Source organism: Octodon degus, unplaced genomic scaffold (assembly GCF_000260255.1).
Source record: "Octodon degus isolate 3935 unplaced genomic scaffold, OctDeg1.0 scaffold00021, whole genome shotgun sequence".
Taxonomy (NCBI): domain Eukaryota; kingdom Metazoa; phylum Chordata; class Mammalia; order Rodentia; family Octodontidae; genus Octodon; species Octodon degus.
In genome coordinates, this window is record NW_004524597.1 from 1,229,869 (window position 1) to 1,250,660 (window position 20,792).

The 20,792-nt window shown below is 42.9% G+C and overlaps 2 protein-coding genes across 4 annotated transcripts in view; both read right to left on the reverse strand.

Moving 5' to 3' along the window:
- The window catches only part of Atf7ip2 (activating transcription factor 7 interacting protein 2), an 82,066-nt gene extending 77,082 nt beyond the window's left edge, over window positions 1-4,984 (reverse strand). The window contains exon 1 of one of the 3 annotated variants that reach the window (XM_023711737.1): window positions 4,936-4,984. The gene's annotated coding sequence lies outside the window, so the exon portion shown is untranslated. Of the gene's footprint in view, window positions 1-4,632; window positions 4,813-4,935 lie in introns of those variants that run through there. The other 2 variants (XM_023711740.1, XM_023711736.1) reach the window with 2 other exon arrangements.
- A 2,739-nt stretch (window positions 4,985-7,723) lies between these two features.
- LOC101586329 (60S ribosomal protein L39) lies at window positions 7,724-13,780 on the reverse strand. Its single transcript, XM_023711777.1, has 3 exons — window positions 13,738-13,780; window positions 13,425-13,532; window positions 7,724-8,166 (listed from the first exon to the last, which is right to left on the reverse strand). The coding sequence occupies exon 3, from the start codon at window positions 8,107-8,109 to the stop codon at window positions 7,954-7,956; it is 156 nt and encodes a 51-aa protein (XP_023567545.1). The 5' UTR covers window positions 8,110-8,166; window positions 13,425-13,532; window positions 13,738-13,780; the 3' UTR covers window positions 7,724-7,953.
- Window positions 13,781-20,792: the final 7,012 nt, after the last annotated feature.

Genomic DNA, 20,792 nt, shown 5'->3' on the forward strand with positions numbered 1-20,792 from the left:
GAAGTTTTCAGTAGTGTGCAATGTTGAAGAGAAGATAAAAAGATAAGGAACCCAGGGGCTGGTGAGATGGCTCAGTGGTCTAAAGCACCTGCTTAGAACAAGCTTAGCAAAGCACAGGGACCGCGGTTCGATCCCCCAGCCCCACATGCCAGCCAGCCCCGCCCCCCGGTGGGCTGAGCTGGCCACACACACACACACACACACAAATAAATAAATAAAATTAAAAAAAAAAAAAAGAATACTCATGTAAGACCAGAGATATAGCAGCACGATGCTTGCCTGTCAAGCACAAGGTCCTTCGTTCAATTCCCAGTTTAAAAAAAAAAAGCAATTTAAAGCTAGGAAAAAAAAATTAAAAACAAATATGCAATGTATTAAAATAGACTACATCAAAAAAAAAATAAAAATAAAAATAAAATAAAATAGACTACATCAGAGAACAAAGAAAACCACTATGAGCATCTGTATACAAGCACTTGTATGAATATATTTCTTGGGTAACTTGGAGCCAAATGTATGTATGCATCATGTAGTAAGTATAGGTTTTACTTTACGGCAACTTGGGAAAAAAAAAAAAAAACCAGAAAAATCATAGCCAAATAAACCTTTTTCTCTTTAAAAAAAATTTAAAATAAAAAAAAAATGGACATCAAATAAAATACACCTGGGTGGATGTTTTTTTTTTTTTTGGTAATCCAGACCCAGTCTAAAATTTGAGGGGTGGGGAGATGGCTCAGTAGAATAAGCATTTGACTGGCAAGTACAAGGGCCTGGGTTCAATCCCCGGTTCCAAAAATAAATAAAAACAGAATTAAATTTGGGAGTACCTTTCCTCAGGTTCCCAAGGGCTAGGACTGCAGGAATGTATCACTACATCCGTACAAATCTACCATAAAAGCAAAATATCAAACTCAAAATTTTAAATAGCCAGAAAATACAGCAGCACTGTATGGGTGCAATAAAGTACAGGGTTCAGGGGTAAGCAGTGGAGAAAATCCAAGATATGCCTAGATCACATCAGTTACTTCTTTGTGGTTTTTTGAGATAAGCTCTATGTAACTGAGGCTAGCTTCAAATTCACAGGGACCCTGTAGCCTGGCACTCCAGTCCTGGGATTATAAGCAATACTCCACTATGCCCAGCAAATATCTTAACAGTTCTTAAGAAGCATACAAATCTGGAGTTGGGGAGATGGCTCAGTAGAATAAGTGCTTCCGGTGGCCGGGGAGATGGCTCAGTGGGATAAGCGCTTTCCTGGCAAGCGCAAGGGCTTGAGTTCAATCCCCGGTTCCGCAAAAAAAAAAAAAAAAAAGTGCTTCCCTGGCCCGGTTCTGCCAAAAAAAGAGCAAAAGCATACAGATCATTTCCAATTAAATCACTGCTCACATCTGTTGAGCCAAAAGTTAATTTTACAATGTAGTCTGTGAGTATCTGTAGATAAGACTTCAAGTGGATTAAGGTCAGATTCTTCAGCACTTTAAAAAATAACCTGAAAAAAAATAAAAAATAAAATAAAAATAACCTGAAACATAAACAAGATGAAAGCATGTCTCAGAAACCAAATTCCAGTGACTTCATTCAGAAGGTGCATTTTGGTGTTTTTGATAGCTTTTCTATTATCTAAATTATATTTGCCTTCAATATTTTTTCCTCACTTAATTTGAAAATATTTATGTTGGTACATTTATTGGGTACAAGGAAATGATAATTTTTTTTTTTTGTATTTTAGGGAAGGGTCTATAGGGTGTTCAGTGTCTCACTACTGTTATACCCTGACAAAACTGACTCCATTTTGTTGCCCTTCTAACATCGCCGTATTCCTATTTTGTATGCATCTACCCTTCCCAACTCCCTCACCCCTGTAATCCAAGCCTTATCTTGACAGACATCTGTACCCCAAGCCTTATCTTGATCTTGATAAACTCTGTGTGCTCCCCCCACCCAACAGATCCACCCAATGAACTAATGACCCTGCCACTTCTTCCTCCCCTCCCCTTCCCCGTTTTTGTGGTTTTCAATCCTTCTCAAAGCTCAGCGTGCCTCTTTGCACCTCTGCATAAAGACTGCCGCAGGATACCTGCTAAAATAAAGCACTTCTTTTAACTTTTGGACTTGCCTCGTTGTCATTCGATTTTTGAGCTACAACAACTACTAGATCAGACTCGTAGTGATCCTCCTGTTTACAGCCTCCCAAGAACTGGGATCACCCTGGCGGTGGGGCTGGCACGGCTGGCCTGGGTATCAAACTCCAGGCCCCTGCACCTTCTTGCAGGTGATAAAATCCTAGAGCTCTTTCTCATCTTGCAAGATGGCAGGCAAAAAAAACTGAGAAGCCAGACACTGAGAAAAAACCCGAAGCAAAGAAGGCTGCTGCCAGTGGCACTGGTAAAAGGGGTAAAGTGAAAGCAAAAAAGTCCAAGAAGGGGCAGCCCCACTGCAGCCGAAATCCTGTCCTGATTAGAGGAACTAACTGGTAGATACTCCCGATCTACTATGTATTCTAGAAAGGCTTCGTATAAAAGAAACTACACAGCTACTAAATCAAAGGTTGAGAAGAAAAAGGAGAAAGTTCTTGCTACAATCACAAAACTAGTTGGTGGGGATAAGAATGGTGGTACTCTAGTGGTTAGGTTAAGCTTCAAAAAATGCCTAGATACTACCCTACAGAAGATGTGCCCTGGGGCTGGTGGGATGGCTCAGTGGTCTAAAGTACCTACTTAGAACAAGCTTAGCAAAGCACAGGGACCGCGGTTCAATCCCCCAGCACCACATGCCAGCCAGCCCTGCCCCCTAGTGGGCTGAGCTGGTCGCGCGCGCGCGCACACACACACACAATTAAAAAAACAAACAAAAAAAAAAAAGATGTGCCCTGAAAACTCTTTTGAACCACGGCAAGAAACCCTTCAGGACATGAGGAAACTTCGAGCTAGCATCACTTCTGGCACCATCTCTTGATCATCCTCACCGGGCATCACAGAGGCAAGAAAGTGATCTTCTTGAAGCAGCTGGACAGTGGCTTGCTACTTGTGACTGGGCTTTTTAGCCTTAATCATGTTCCTCTACAGAAAAGCACACCAGAAATTTGTCATTACCATCTCTACAAAAGTAGATATCAGCAAAGTGAAAATCTCCAAACACCTCACTGATGCTTACTTCAAGAAGCAGCTGGGGGCTGGTGAGATGGCTCAGTGGTCGAAAGCACCTACTTAGAACAAGCTTAGCAAAGCACAGGGACCACGGTTCAATCCCCCAGCACCACATGCCAGCCCCGCCCCCTGGTGGGCTGAGCTGGCCACACCCACCCATACCCACACCCCCCACATAAATAAATAAATAAATATTAAAAAAAAAAAAAAGCAGCAGCTGGGGGCTGGGCAGATGGCTCAGCAGAATAAGCGCTTCCTTGGCAAGTGTAAGGGCCTGAGTTCAATCCCTGGTTCCGCAAAAAAAAAAAAAAAAAAGCAGCTATGAAAACCCAGACACCATGAGGGCGAGATATTTGATGCATAGAAAGATACCAGACTTCAGAGTAGTGCAAGGTGGATCAGAAAGCAGTGTACTGGGCTGGTGAGATGGCTCAGTGGTCTAAAGCACCTACTTAGAACAAGCTTTAGCAAAACACAGGGACCACGGTTCAATCCCCCAGCACCACATGCCAGCCAGCCCGCCCCCTGGTGGGCTGAGCTGGCCACACACACACACACACACACACACACAGAAATAAAATTTAAAAAAAAAAGAAAGCAGTGTACTCACAGATTTTAGCAAAAATCAAAGCAGTTCCTCAGCTCCGGGACTACCTGTGATCTGTTTTTTGCTCTGACAAATGGAATTTATCCTCATAAATTAGTGTTCTAAATTTCTTACTTAGAACCTAAATAACTGATAATTTTTTTTAAAAATTCTAATGAAAACATTAAGTTGCAATCACTATTCAGGTGACTATGACACTTTTTCTAGCGTGAATTATTCAATGTGTCTTTCTAGATTGTGACCATCTTAGGAGCAGAAATATCACATCATAAATTAACTTGTATTGGCTTACTATGTTGTAAAGTTTATTTTCAACACAGTAACAAGTAAATGAAGTTTTCTCAGCAGCGTTTTAAGCAGAGACAGAGCAGTTATTGTTTCTTTTGTTTAAACACATTCTCGAAATGGCTTGCCAAAAAATTACAGAAATGTGAGTGGGCTGATAAAAGTTTCCTTTTCCTTTTTCTGACATTCATGAAAAATAATCATCTACTTTGAAAAAAGCTCTCAGCATTTAATCAGCATATGCCTATCTTGGTAAAGTTTGTGCTCCAAACTGGGCTTGGTGGGGCATATATACAATCCCAGCACACTGGGAGGCTCTGGCAGGCAGATGGTAAAGTCAAGCCTACCCTGGGCGACTACATTACTTGGCGAGACCATCTCTCACAACAACAACAACAACAAATTTATATGGGTTTGGGATGGACGTAAGTCATTACAAAGGTTCTGGCTCCAAAGGTCCTCCCCGGAACACGAAAATAAAGCAAGCCGTCGGGGTTCCGGGCTACTCCGTTTCTAGCGTCCTCCACACCGTGTGCCCTCCCCTGGGGTCTACGGCCTCACAACACTCGGCCATGTCCGGCTAACTTCAGGCACCTGAGGGGTTTCCTCGTAAAGACGACGTGAACAGCTCCAGGTACCTCGAAGAGACGGCGGGAGGAGGGGGGCGGCCGCCCGGCCCTCTACGCCCCGGGGCCGGCGCAGGGCTCTCACCCGCGAGGCTGCCTCAGCGCAGCACCGACCCCCTGCCCGCCTCGAGCCCCGGCGCCCACACGCGTCCCGGCCCGCCTCGCCGCAACCGCCTCGCTCGCCACGCGGCGCGGGGACCCCCCACGGCGCCGCACAGCCGCTGCCCCGCCAACCGCCGCTCGCGTGGCCCGTTAAGGGGCAGCTATGTACCTAGAGGGAAGCCGGTCCAGCGGCCGCGCCGCAACCTCCACGAGCCGCGAGCAGAGTGCTGAGAGAGCTTCCCCCGGCGTCCGGCTGAGGTATATTTGTCCCCGCCTACCTCGAGTCCTGACCAATGACAGCGAGAGCGTGCAGTAGCCTACCCAATCAGAGACAAGCGGGGGCAGGGGCGGGGAAATGGCGGCTGTGAGAAGTGGAAGGGGGTGAAAGCGTGGCTGGGTCGCCTACTAGAGCTCTTCGTCCAGGTGCTCCCAGGGCTTCGTTCCTGGGCAGGCTTGTTAGCATTTTGACAGAAAACTTTGATAATGAGAAAAGGCCCCGACATAACTGGTAGTGCACAGATTCCTACGTTTTAAATATCGCATTAAAATATCCTGTATCAATTATTGAATTTTCCTGACAATCCGTTCAAGTTTGCGATTCAAGTACGTAGTCCTAGGGCTGGGGAGATGGCTCAGTGGAATAAGTGCTTCCCTGGCAAGCGCAAGGGCCTCAGTTCAATCCCCAGTTCTGCCAAAAAAAAAAGTAAGTCAAGTAAGTGGTCCTCCTGTAACCCCATCACACTAGGAGGCTGAGGCAGGGCGATTGAAAGTTTGGAGTCCAGCCTGGGCAAATTAGTGATTTAGTGACCTTGTCGCAAAATTTAAAAAAAAAAAAGGGACTGGGGATGTAGTTCAGCACAACGGTAGCTCTCCAGTCACTGAACAGTGCAACAACCTCCTGGGGTTGTTAGACCCTGGGCTACTTTAGACTCTGAGAAGCAATCGCTTCTCAGCCTTTTGGCTAAGATCTCAAGTGTAGATTCTGAGAAGCCTGCTTTTGGATGGTATGCTATTGGTGATCATTATAGGGCTCTCTGGAGAGGTAAGGAGTACCACCTGCTGTGGGGGAGGCAGCAGAAAAACCCTTATTAAGAGATGAGTGCCTCCACCAAGTCACTACCTAACCAAAAAAAAAAAAAAAAAAAAAAAAAAAAAAGCCAAGGCCAACTTGGTTTACATTAGTAACAAAACATACCATAAGCAGGGCATGGTGGACTATGTCATTCCAGCACCCTGGAAAGCTGAGACAAGAGGATCACAAATTCTTGTTCAGCCTGGGCAACTTGGTGAGAAATTGCCTCAGTTTTAAAAAAATCTGCTGCTCATGATAGTAGACACCTGTAACACCAGCTGTTTGGAAGGCTGAGGCAGGAATAATGTAGATTCAAGTCTAGCCATCTCAAAAAAATTGAAAAGGGTTGGGCAAATACATTAAGACTCCTACTTTTGGACATTCACATTAAGAATTTTCACTGATATGAATAGACCTCGAATTATGTATATGAAAACAAACCTCAAAGTAGCTCATATTATCTGTTGGACAAGTATACTCTTTGTCAGAGCCCAGACTGGAAGCAAGAAAAGTGCTGGTGATGTGGAGGTCTACTTTTTTTATGCATTACATTCTATATTTGTGTCAAAGGTAAGACTGATGGACTTCCCAATAAATCTAACCTACGAAAATGTCCTCCAGAAACAACGCATTCATAAGTCAGGGATTTACTACAACTCAATGTGAAGGCTATGGGGAGAAAAGTTCAAGCAAGACACAAACACAAAAGTGGACATTATAGTGTGTTATAGAATTTTTTAAAATTTTTATGTGTGTGTGTGGCCAGCTCAGCCCACCAGGGAGCAGGGCTGGCTGGCTTGTGGTGCTGGGGGATTGAACCGCGGTCCCTGTGCTTTGCTAAGCTTGTTCTAAGTAGGTACTTTAGACCACTGAGCCATCTCACCAGCCCCTTATAGAATAATTTCAAAAGACTTATCCAAGGTAAGTGGAGCCTCAAGGAATATCATTTCCTCCCTCTGAACCTATTTTTATGCTGTAAGGATAAATGGGGGTGTTTTTATCAAATTCCAAGGGAAAAGAGGCTCCTGACTACTCTAGGTATGGTGTTTATTTACATTTAGTTTTTTTAGGGCCAGAGGTGTAGCACCTGCTAGGTTAAGTGCAAGGTCCTGAGTTGGATTCCTAGTACAAAAAAAAAAGGAAAAGAAAATACATTTAGCTGTTTTGAGACACTGAAGCTATTTTGTGTGTGTGTGTGGCCGGCTCAGCCAACCAGGAGGCGGGGCTGGCTGGCATGTGGTGCTGAGGGATTGAACCGCGGTCCCTGTGCTTTGCTAAGCTTGTTCCAAGTAGGTGCTTCAGACCACTGAGGCACCTCACCAGCCCCGACACTGAAGCTTTTTCCAAGGTGTGGACGTCTTTGGGGGTCTTGGACCTCAGCAGCATGCACAGACACACTTCATTCTTTTCAGCCATAGCTTTAGATCTTAAGTTTGAAAAATAAAATCAAACAAGGAAAAAAAAATATCTCCCTTGACTCTTTTTAATGTATTTAGAACAGGGTCACAGGGTCTCACTACGCAGATTGGACTCGTAGTGATCCTCCTGTTTTTAGCCTCCCAAGCACTGGGATTACATGCACACAACACTACACCCAGTCTCTATCACTGTCTCAGCACAGCCCAGGGCTGGGGCTAGCAGGGCACACTAGGGATTGAGTTAATAGAGGGAAAGAGAAAGTGACAAACTTTAGCAGTAATGTAGAACTGTAGTGAAAAAGTTGAAGAATTCAATGACCTCAAATTGACAAATGGGTTTCTTTGCTTATGTTAAGAGGTGGGCATTTAACTCAGTGGTAGAACACTTGCTTAGCATTTTCAGGTGCTGGGTTCAATCCCCAGCATTGCAAACCAAACCAACAGAACAACATAAAATATTGAACTTCTGCAGAGCCAAAAATTTTATTTTTCAAACAAAAGGTTTTACATTATTAAGCCATACAAACTATAAGAACAAGTACAAGAAACATATTCCCAATAAACATGTCTAATGGTCCAAAGAGTGGAGACAGTTTAAATTCAACACAATGCTAACAATCTTCGTACAGTGTATGTGACTCAATATAATTATACAGGTCTTAGTACAGCATATGTGCATGAACTCATGTGCAATTTCTTACAGACCCAGCTTGGTCTGTCTCCAATGTCTTCTCTTAGAATTGTACCTAATCTTATTACCAGTTTTCATCTGAATCCACTGAGGAATGGGACGATTTTGCTTTTGCTTTTTGGCCAGGAATCTCTTGATCCTGAAAGTCTTGTGGGAAGACATGGTGAAGAATGGAGTCAAATGTATACACCACAATGTTGGAGAGAGGAGCCAAACTTTCTGGTTTTAAAAAACAAGGTATTGAAGTAATTAAAGAGATAATACACAGAAAACAATTAAATGAAAGAAACAGGACAAAGAAATAAAGCAAAATTTGGGCTAAAGATATTTAAGTAACTTATGTTGAAGGAAATAGAAAAATATCAGTGAGATAAACCAGTAGCTATTACCAAAAACTACAATTGTGTTAAATAATCTTCTACAGGGTTGGGAATATAGTTCAGTTTAACTATACATGTTTAACTACATCCATGTTGAACACACACAAGGTCCCAGGTTCAATTCTAAGCACCTTAAAAAAAATAAAGGCAGGAAGGGTAGTGACAAAAAATACTGGGAGCTGGCTGGGAATACAGCTCAGTGGCACAAGGGCCTGCCTGGCAAGCTCAAGGTCCTCAGTTCAATTCCTAGCACAAAAAAACCCACTGGGATCTGGTGTGATGAGTGATAGCGTCATGGCTTAGGTCTACCCTGAACTACATACAAGATCTTGTCTCAAAAAAACAAAACAAAAAAATAAAAATAACTCTAATCCCCCCCCCTTTTTTTTTTGTCTTTGAGACAGAGAATCATTGTGTAGCCCAGGCTGGCCATGAACTTAGTGATCCTTCTGCCTCAGGTTCCCAAGTGCTGGGATTACGGGTGAGTACCACCATGTCTCGCTCCCATGACATTTTCATCTTCTTTTGCCATATATGGCAGCATCATCCCAAGAATTTACTACCTGAGTCCCCATATCAGTCATCCTATTTCTTCAGATTTTTGTTTAAGAAGTATATAAATGTGCAGTGGTTATTTCATCAGCCTTTATTCTGTTAATATTCTCATATGCATTTAAAACTTTGATGCTTCTCTCTTGTTAATCAGTTCTTGTAATAATAGGTTTTCAAGATCCAAAGGACAAGGGGGCCGAGGAGATAGCTCAGGAGAATAAGCGCAAGGGCCTGTGTTCAATCCTGGGTTCCGCCAAAAAAAAAAAAAAAAAAAAAAAAAAAGCAACAAACAGAACTTAGGGGGAAACAGGATACCTCTTTCCAAAAGTGATCAAACTATAAGGCAAATTGATGCACACCAAATAGTATAATTATTCTAACTACACTGAGACTAGCCATCTAGGCAACATGCATCTTTCCCGTGCAGAACGCTCCAAAATGAGAAAGTCTGGTTTTGTAGATAGAAAAAGGAACAAGAAGGGGGCTATAACAAGATGGTTGTTACAATTATATTAGCCTGGGCTGGTGGGATGGCTCGGTGGTCTGAAGCACCTGCTTAGAGCAAGCTAAACTAAGCAAAACACAGGGACTGCGGTTCGGTCCCCCAGCACCACATGCCAGCCGGCCCTGCCCCCTGGTGGGCTGAGCTGGCCACACACACACAAAATAAATAAATAAATAAATAAATATTAAAAAAAAAATAAATTACTATTTAAAAAAAAAAAAAAAACAATTATATTAGCCAAAAATAGCAGCGGTTGATTAATCATTGCTTTTTTTTTTTTTTTGGCAGAACCAGGGATTGAACTCAGGCCCTTGAGCTTGCCAGGGAAGCGCTTATTCCACTGAGCTATCTCCCTGGCCCCAATCACTGCTTACCTATGTTATACATTCCAGGAAAGGAGTCCCATTAAATGGGAAATATTTATGATCTTTATAGGTCAGAGAGAAACATGCTGTTCTAGGTCAAAACAACCCAGGTGATTGTCTCATGCCTCATGTTTTCCCTGGACTAAAGAATTTCATAAAGACGTTAATTTCATGTTTTAAATACTTTCTCAAACAGTATTACTTTTCATACTGATGATTCACATCTGTTATCCCAACACTAGGTTTATTGAGACAGGAGGATTACCATGAGTTTAAGGCCAGCCTGAGCTACAGCCTGCAATGGAGGGAAAAGAAAAGCAGCTAGAGTAAAAAAATATACTCTGTCTAGTCAGGCAGTAGTGGCTCAATTTGAATGATTCAGAAACATACTATATTAGAATAAGGAAAGTTTTCCACATTTCAATTAAAACAGCATTATCAAGAGAAAAAATTATTTAATGTTATTTCCTTAATAGTTCAGTTTTAAAGATAACTGAAAAAAGCAGAATAGGGAACTGCATATTTATCTACATCACAAAGACACCTCCCTCAAATAATTCTTTTTCCATACATTGCGTACTCAAGACCCATTTATCTTTTGAAAGCTAAGGGATGCGTAATTCTTCATTTCCTTCCACTGAAAGATCAGGAAACAATGGCCTATTTAATGGTAATAGACTGCCCTGGTGTTCTAATTATTATCTCATACTTGAAAAAAATGACCACTTCCTGAAGAAATTCAATTCCAGATTTGAGACAATTACAAACCCTCCTTTTTTTTTTTTTTTTGCAGTACTGAGATTAAACCTTCCCACGGTCAGGGAGATGGCTCAGTAGAAAAAGTGCTTTCTTGGCAAGCACAAAGGCCCAAGTTCAATCCCCAGTTCTGCCAAAATTAAAAAAAAAAAAAAAGAAAGAAAAGGAGAATCAATCTTCCCACTGGACTACAGTCCCAGAATTTTTGTTTTTTAAAACTTTTTGTTTGGTTGGGTTTTTTTTGGCAGAATCAGGGATTGAACTCGGGCCCTTGCGCTTGCCAGGCAAGTGCTTATTCTACTGAACCATCTCCCTGGCCCCTTTAAAACTCTTATAACCATCAGACAGTCTTAAAGTTGCTAAATTGCCCACACTGGGCTCAAACTTGGATACTAATGTTGTGGTTTTTGTGGTACCGGAAATCTAACCAGTGACCTCATGGGCTTGAACTTGGAAGACAAGGTGACTTTTTCTTTTTCTTTTTTTTTTTGGGGGGGTGGTGGTTGTGGGACCCGGGTCTGAACTCACACCCTTGCACTTGCCAGGCAAGCGCTTATTCTACTGAGCTATCTCCCCGGCACCTTGGGCTTGAATTTGGGATTCTCCTGCCCCAGTCTCCCAGTGTTTGGGACTGCAGCCATGTACCACCACACTCTGCTTAATCATCTCTTAAATGGAGCAATAGCCTAGAGCCTGTACAGGTATTCTGAAAGCATCATACACCCCTTATTTTATTTAAGGCACTCTAGTATGACTGTATGATCTACAGTGAACCTAAATAAGAGAGCAGCATTATTTTACAGGTAAAAATTCAAAAGACCTCTTCAAAACTAAACTTACCTATACTCCCACCCCCACTTTTCCAACCTGACTTTATCAACTTTTCCCCTATATTCCCAGACACACAGTGAGAGAACATGTGAATGTGCACATGACACATACATATATAACAAATTTAGAATGCTGACAAGGGAGACGAAACTTCAGGTGATCATGAGACATATCTGAAGCTAACCTGAGTATGGCTGATGAGATTATCAGAAATATCTGCCTTTAACTGCCAACCATAGTGCTGGCAATCAAACTCAAGGCCTCACCCACGAGGCAAGTACTCTATCCTGAGCTATAATCCCAGTCTTTTTTTTTAAAAACACTAATCTTTGCCAGAGATACAACTTAGGATGAGGTCCTCAGTTTGAGTCGCAGTATCAAAAAAATAAAAACACTAATCTTTTAAAAATACCATTTAATGTTTTTACTAAAATGAAACATGATACGCATGCAAAATATTCAGAACTTTGACTATAACATGAATCCTCCCTCAGCAGCATAAGTGCCTGCCCATCAAGCACAAGGTCCTGAGTTTGATCCCCAGTACCACCAAAAAAATATATATTTATATTAAATATTTTTAATAATTTAAAAAATAAACTACATCACCTCCCACGGTACTGATACACAATTATTTAACCAACACCCAACTGGAAAGCACAGAGGAAGCACTCCCTATTTTATTAGTACAAACTTTGCTGCGGTGAAATCATCCCCATGTTGTTTTTCTACAAAGACCCATATGTGAAATAACTGTCGAATTAAAGGGTAAGTGCAGCAGGGCCTGGTGGCGCAAGTCTGTAATGCCAGTACTCTGGGAAGATGAAGCAGGAAGCTCACAAATTTAGGTCTAGCCCAGGAAATTCAGTGAATCTCTGTTTCAAATAAAACATTTTAATAAAAAGGGCTGTGGGTGTAGTTCAGTATGAGGACTGAGTTCAATACCTAGTACTACAGTGAAAACAACTAGGAGTATGTGCATATTTAAAAAAAATGATTGATGTGGGTATGGTAGCACAAGCCTGCAATCCCAGCACTGGAGAGGCTGAATAAGAGGATCAAAAATCTGAAGTAGGCCTAGAATATATGAGAATCTCTTAACAACTTTTTTCTATTAGTAATTTTGAGATGGTAGATAAAGTAGAAATTGCTCAAAAAGGAGTTGCTCCAGGAATAAAGGTCAGACTTTTAATACGATATTTAAAATTCCAAAGCAGCTCACGGGTGATGGGGGAGGATATTTATTAACAGTATAGCCAATCACACCTGCACATACCCATAATCCTAACTACTTGGAAGGCTGAGGCAGAATAGTTTGAACCTAGCCTGGCCAACATAACAAGATGAAGCCTCAAAGAAAAAAAGGAAAAAAGAAAGAAAACTTTTTTTTGGTTTGGTTTTTTGGCGGAACTGGGAATTGAACTCAGACCCTTGCGCTTGCCAGGGAAGCGCTTATTCCACTGAGCCATCTCCTGGCCCCTAGAAAACTGTTTTAATCATTCTGACCTTATGAAATAGTTGCTGATAAACTGACTGCTTTAGGAAATAGAACAAAATCAGCCAGGCTTTGTAGCCCACACTTATAATCGAACACTTAGGAGGCTGCAGTAAAATGATCACAAGTTTGAGGCCATCCTGGATAATTTAGCAAGAGCTTATTCAAAAATAAAAATTTGAAGCATGGTGATACACACCTCCAACACCTGCAGCCTGGGAGGCAGATGCAGGAGGATCCCAAGTTCAAACCCAAACTGGAGAAATGGGAGACCAGGGCTTCCTAAATTGTGTGTGTGTGTGTGTTTGCGTGCGCGGTCTTTTTTAAGACAGGGTCTCGCTGTGCAGTTGAAGCTGGCCTTGAGCTCACTTTGTAGCCCTAGCTGGTCTCCACCGTCGCAGCGATCTCCCTGCCTCAGCCTCGCGAGGGCCGGGATTACAAGCATGAACCACCAACGCCCCGACACCTCAGTAAATAGTGTGGCAATAGCTACAGCTGTAGCACACTAAAAGGCCCTGGATTCAATCCCCAGTATAAAAAACAAAGCAGCTGTGGAACTTGGGTAGTGATTACGAAAGCGTTTTTCCTCTTACCTCGGCAGGGCCAGTGATTTATGGTCACGAGCTCGGGTAACTGGTGAATGTCGGTCTGGAACGCAAGAGGCTCTGATGCTTGCAACTCCAGCACGACCATTAGTGTTGCTGAGTAAAAAAGAAAACGAATGGAGGAAAAAACATAAGAGAATGAGCCGAGCTGCCAGAGTGCAACAGAAGAGAGGCGGACGACGGTACGAGTCTTTGGCCCACGGACCGCGCAGGTCCCAAGGTGGAAAGGAAACCCCTACCCCCGGCTCAGAGGGCCGCAGCATCCCCCAGAGCGCAGCCCCACGGCTCCGCCGCACCAAACCTGGTAGACGGTGGCGCTCGGGGCCATCGACGCCGCGGGCTGCGGCCGCCGGAAGTCGTGCGCCTCGAGGCCGCGCCGCTCTGCTGCGCAGGCGCAAAATGGCCGCCGCGGCCTACTTTCTTCGCGGATAGATCTGACGTCCACGCCAGGGGCGGCCGCAGCACGCAGCAGCACGCAGGCAGCACGCAGGCAGCACGCAGGCGCCCTCGGGATCTCCAGGTAAGCGCGCCCAGGCGGCCGTTAGTGAGGCGCCCTCCGCCCCCGGCGGGCATTGAGTGGCTGGACTTAGTTGATACCGGAAGGCGGAGATGGTGGACTGTGTGCTGCCGGACCAAAGGATGCCGAGAACCTGTGGGGAAGGCGTAGCAGGCCATTTTATTTTTATTTCTGGTTTTTTGAGACAGAGTCTCGCTCTGTAGTTCAGACTGGCCTTGAGTTCACTTTGTAACCCAGGCTGGTGACCAATTCGCGAAGATCCTCCCACCACAGCCTCCCGAGTGCAGGGATTACCTGCGTGCGCCATCGTGCCCGGCTGCCAGGCCGATTCTGAGTGTGTACCGTGTAGACCAGCCGCTTTCTGCCCTTCACCTGTCCACACACACTTTACAATACAGCTCTTCTCAGCGGAGTAAGCGCTTGCCAGGCAAGCTCAAGGGCCTGAGCTCAATCGCCGGTTCCGCAATTAAAATAAAATAAAATAAAGCTCTTGCTATATGTGGACTTTGTGAGTATAAAGAGATTGTAGATAAAGAAGAGTCATACATAAATAAATAAAATTTTTTTAAAAAGGGCTGGTGAGATGGCTCAGTGGTCTAAAGCACCTACTTAGAACAAGCTTAGCAAAGCACAGGGACCGCGGTTCAATCCCCCAGCACCACGTGCCAGCCAGCCCCGCCCCCTGGTGGGCTGAGCTGGACACACACATTCACACACGCGCACACACACATAAGTAAATAAAATTAAAAAAAAAAAGAAGAGTCAGAAACTCATACATCTTGGCAAGCACAGGGACCAAGGTTTAATGCCCGCGACCGAGTCTGGGTGTGGTGGCACAGGCCTGTAATCCCAGAGTTGGGGAGGCTGAAAACAGGAGGCTCACTACGACTCCGAGCTCCGTAGTGAGACCCTGTACCAAATACAAAAAAATGAGAAAAAAAAAAAAAAAAAAGTCATGTAAATATATTTGTTTTTTTAAATTGTAGAAGGGCTGGGATGAAGCTCAGTATTAGAGCAGTTGCTTAGCAAGGGAGAGGCTCTGGGCTCTCTAGCACTACAAAATGTAAGTGAAAAATAAAATTAGAAAACAAACGTCTTTGGAAACAACATTTTTTTTCCTTTATAGTACACTACTAGGGATCCAACCCCAAAACCCTGTACCACTGGGCTACACCTTCCCAGCACTTTTTGTTTTCATTTTATGTTGGGATAAGGTGTCAAATTCCCTGAGATGGTCTTGAATTTGCTCTCTTGTCTCTGCCTCTTGAATAGCTAGGATTACAGACATTGCCCCCACAATTAATATGTAAGTGAATTTTTAAAAGTGGGATTGAGGGGCTGGGGAGATAGCTCAGTAGAATAAGTGCTTGTCTGGCAAGTACAAGGTCCTGAGTTCAACCCATGGTACTGGGGGGGAAAAAAAAAGACTTGGCTCTGTGGCCGAGTTGATAGCGCAGTAGAATAAGTGCTTGCCTGGAAAGCGCAGGGTCCTGAGTTCAATCCCTGGTGCCACAAAAAAAAAAAAAAAAAAGTGGCATTGTGTGCGGTGGTGCACCCCTGTAATACCAACACTCAGGAGACTGAGGCAGGTATATGGCTGAGAGTTTGGGATGAACCTGGGCTACAAAATGAGCTCCAGGCAGAACCTGTCTCAAAAAGACAAAAAAGAAAAAACAAAAAAATTGAAATGGAATTATTAGGTCACCTCTAGAAATGAAACTGGGGAGAGCACACCTCCATATTTATGGTTTAGAAGACTTAGAACAGAGGCCTTGTGGAGCAAAAACAGGTGCAGTGGCATCTGGCTTGAATTTAGAAATCACATTAAAACCATGGTACTCCATGTATATTTTATTCTTTGATATTTATAGTTGACAATGTTAAGTACTTTATTGGAAATGTCTCATATTTTTAGATGTTTGCAAGTACTTGATGTATATTAAAAGTAAAGGTAGTAAAACAACGCTTTTTATTGTTAAAATTCATGAGAAATGTTTGTTTTCAAAAGAGCAAACTACTCCTCTATGCAGTGCGTATGTTTGCACACTGGCTCCAGGAGAGGAGGTGAAAGCCCAAAACTTGTGTGCCAGTGTGATTATCATTGGGGAGGTCAACAATTCTATCTATATTCATACATTGTGTTTTACCTTTTTGTGCATAAAAAGGATTTTTTTCTTTTTTGGCGGAACCGGGGATTGAACTCGGGCCCTTGCGCTTGCCAGGGAAGTGCTTATTCCACTGAGCCATCTCCCTGGCCCCTTTTTGTGCATAAAATAGTGTATGTGATCGAGTTGGTAGTTATTTAGATCTAAGCTGGAGCTGGGAGAATGGCAGCAGAGCTGGGAGAGGAAACCAAGAAAATGGGACCAGATCTGAGTTTACAATTCCTGGAAGGGCACATTGAGCCCATAACAGTGCTCTGCATAAAGTGTCATTGACGTGGGGCAACACGTGTGCCAAGGGTCCTCAAAGCACAAGTAGATCCCCAAGGCCTGATTAGCATAGATTTACATTGTGATTTGACACTCCCCTTCCTTTGTGGTCCACTGCTCTTCTCATAGCCAAGATGATAAGCAAAAGCTCTCTCCTGACAAGAGGTGAGGTCCTGCTGTAAATGAGAAGAATCCCACAGCCCTCAACCGCTACCCATGTTCCATGTGCTAAGTATTTAGCCTAGCACCTTAACAAATGCTAGACAAGAACTATTACCTGCCTTTTTAAAATTTTATTTATTTATTTATTTTGGTACCAGAGATGAATTTAGGACCATGTGCTTGCCAGGCAAACATTTAGGTCATTGAGCTATCTCCCTAGCTCTCCTATTGCATGTCTTATTGTTTCAGAAAACCAAATGGAAGACTTTGCACCAAAGAGTTGAGAAGGCAACTTTTATTAATGCTGGCAGACCTAAGGAAAACTGAGTTTTAAATCATCAGCCCTGGGTCAGCCTTGCATGGGTTTAAATATAATTTGCAAGCAGGAAACACAAGGCTAATAGGTTAATACATGAGTGGTTAAATACATTAAGCAAGGTAATTTTAGCAAACTTACTTAAAAAGGAAATGTTTACCATTATGTAGGAATATGCTGGGGATGAGGGAAGGGTATTTGTATGGGACAAGCCAAGTTAAATGTTTCATTGACTAGGCCAGTTGTTCCCCAGGCATGACATTCTTGAAGCAAGTTGGAATCAGTGCATTTTTTTTTTTCCCACATTCTTCTTAGTGGTTAATTGCTGTACAAGATGCGGACTTGACATCCTATTTACAAACACCATTAGAACAAATCATTCTATTCATTAACAGAATGTAACTATATATCTATCCTAACCACTTTGAATACACAGATACAAAGTGGACATTCATCTGTATACCCTTTTTTTGTTAAGTTCCGTTATTTGAATATTATAGTGTGTAAACTCAGCAAAATATTCTAAAAGAGTCCAGTAGCCCATAATAGTATCGGGTCTTCCGCTTAACTGGCAACGTCAGAAACTGTTGACCTGAGTCCCCTACAGCTCAACATAACAGCATGGCTTTATTTCTTATATTTTGTTTTTATACTTTTTTTTCTGGATGGTTAAGACCAAGGTAAAGCAGGACCTATGCAACAAGAGTTGTAGCTTTTGGGTCTGATAAGGTCAGTGAAATCCCCTCAGGATTTATCCTGAGATCCTGCACCTCAGATTTTAGAACCTTTGTCAGTGTCAGCCGTGTGGATGAGACCCGGCCACTGCTTGGCCAATGTGCTCTCTGTGAAAGCCTGAGAGAATGTTTTCTCTCCAAGTGACTCTCCTTAGGCACACTCTACATCGTGGATCACTTTTGCATTTTCTTTTAACTAAAGGAAAACACAAGCCAGACATAGTCAATTTGACCCAGCACATTGTTTTTTTGTTTTGTTTTGTTTTTTTGTTGTTGTTTTGGCTGGCTCAGCCTGTCCTGAGGGCTAGGCTGGCTCAGCATGTGGTGACAGGGATTGTACCATGGTCCCCTGCACCTGCCTAAACTTGTGTAAGCAGGCACTTTAGACTGTTGAGCTATCTTGCCGGCCCTGACCAGCACATTGTTAAAGGATAACAACTAGACTCAGACAATCAAGGCTTAGCTGAAATTTCGCCAAGTCATGTACATGACTAGCAGCAGGGGTTGGTAGTTACAGGCCTCTAATTAATTTCTTTTTTTTTTTTTCCGGAACCAAGAATCGAACTCAGGCCCTTGCACTTGCCAGGGAAGCGCTTATTCCACTGAGCCATCTCCTCGGCCCCTTCTCTAATTAATTTCTAACTTCTGCTATAATATGCTCACGAAGGCTCCCACTATAAGAGAATATGCCAAGTATCACAAGTTTTTTTTTTTTTTTTAATATATTTGTACAGGTTCTCACTATGCAGCTCGACTGGTAGTGATCCTCCTGTTTCAGCCTCCCCAGCACTGGATCACAGGTGTGCGCCACCACTCCCAGACTCCAAGGATCAAGCCCAGGTCCTTCTGCTTGTCAGGCAGGTGCTGAGACCCACTTCCTTGCTTTTTCTTTTCCTTTTTTTTTTTTTCCTGTGGAACCAGGAATTTAACTCAGGCCCTTGCACTTGCCAGGCAAGCGCTTATTCTACTGAGCCATCTCCCCAGCCCCTTTATTTTCCTCATATTGCTATATTCCAGTATCTGGACACCAAATCTTAGACAGGATATTTCTCTGCTGTTCACTACTGTAGCATCTTCCTAGAAGTCTTAAAACTTAGGCATCTGAAATGAAAAGAGATTTCTCAGATGAATATAAACAGCAAATAAATATATGAAAAGATGTTCTACATAACAAATATATTCATCACCATTCAAGAATGCAAATTAAAGCAACACTGAAGTGGTCAGGGGTTTGATCTCTGGGCATGCCGTGCCAGCCCCACCCCCTGTGCAGGCTGAGATGGCAATTGAGACTGGGCGTGGTGGCACGCACCTGTAATCCCAGCTCTTGGGAGGCTGAACACAGGCAGATCACTATGGGTCTGATCTATACAGTGAGACCCTGTAGATCCTTACTAAAATACAAAAAATTAAATGCATGTACAAATTATTTGTATGCTAATTAGTAGAAATAAAATTGTTATTAAAAAATAATAAAAACACAGATTCTGTCTCACTCTAGAACTAGTGGCTATAATCATGAAATCAACCAGTAACAATTGCTGGTGCAGCGGAGCGGAAAAGGAACTCCTCTCCACCATTTGTAAGAGTGAATTGCCACAACCAATATGGATATCAGTATGGAAATTCTTCAGAAAACTAAAACTAGAAGTTCAATTTTATCTAGCTATATAATTTGTGTTATCTAAATCTTGGAAACAGCCTAGATGCCCATCAAAGATGACTAGATTAAAAAAATGTGGTTTTTATAACATAAACTTTTTTTTGTTTGTGTGTGTGCCAGGGATCAAACTCAGGACCTTGAGCATGCCAGGCAGGTACTTACACCATGAAACTGTCTCCCCGGCAAAAATCTATTTTTTATACACAATGGAATACTACATGGCCACAAAGAAGGGTAAACTTAACATTTTTAGGTAAATTAGGCATTTTGACACATCATTTTAAGTGAAATAAGTTTGATATTCTGTTTTTGTGACAGGGTCTCACTATGCAGTTTGGACTGGCCTTGTGCTCACCAACTTTCCAGGTCTCAAATTCACAGAGATCCTCCTGGCTCAACCTCCCGAGTGCTGGAATTACAGGCATGCACCACCATGCCCGGTTGGTTCCAGGCCCTCACAGTGAGCACCTGCATCCGGGGATGAGACAGCCCAGCTGGATATCCAGGGCAGAGACTGCACGTCATGTGGGGCTGAGGAATCACATTTGGGTCCTTGTGCTTGCCAGGTAAGTGCCTATGCCTCTGAGCTATCTCCCTGGCCCCGGATACTCATGTTTAAATATTGTATTATTTTTCTTATGTGAGAAACTGAAAAGGTTAAACATGGGCCAAAGTGGGTGTTTGATATTGAGAACTGGGAAGAAAATGTTCAGATGAAAAAGGGAATAAGAGAAGGGAAAAGGAAGTGAGAGGACAGGGACACAAAAATTTAAAAATGGCAGAAGAATGTTTTTTTTTTTTTTTGTGGCTGGCTCAGAATGCCTTCAGGGCATGTTTGGCTGGCTGGAGTTTTTTGGTTTTTTTAAATTTTATTTATTTATGTGTGTGTGTGTGTGTGTGTGTGTGTGGCCAGCTCAGCCCACCAGGGGGCGGGGCTGGCTGGCACGTGGTGCTGGGGGATTGAACTGCAGTCCCTGTGCTTTGCTAAGCTTGTTCTAAGTAGGTGCTTTAGACCACTGAGCCATCTCACCAGCCCCAGGCTGGAGTTCTGGGGATCGAACCACAGCAACCTGAGCCTGACTGCTTTGTTGAAGCAGCCACTTAAAGAACTGAGCTAAGGGGCTGGCCCCCAAAAAATTTAAAAATGGAAGGAAACTATAGAAACAAAGTTTTGTAAACTGAAAGAATTGAAGTGAAGACCGGGAATAAAAAGATTGTGGTCTCTCATATACAGGTACAAATTTCCATGATGAATGTGATTATTATATATGTAAAAAGTGTTCCAATAAAATTATTAAGAATTAGTGGCCATTGAGCTGCCTGTTTGATTGGAGGAAGAGACTTTACTATTAGCCTATAGATAAGGAGCAGGTCAGATTTCCACATTTCCTGTGGAGGAGATTGGACATTCATGTCAAACAGGAATGTCAGATAAATTGTCAGCCTGAAAGCCACAGACTTAGCAAGATTCTTTTTTTTTATAATTTTTTTATTTATGAGAGAGAGAGAGAGAGAGAGAGAGAGAGAGAGAG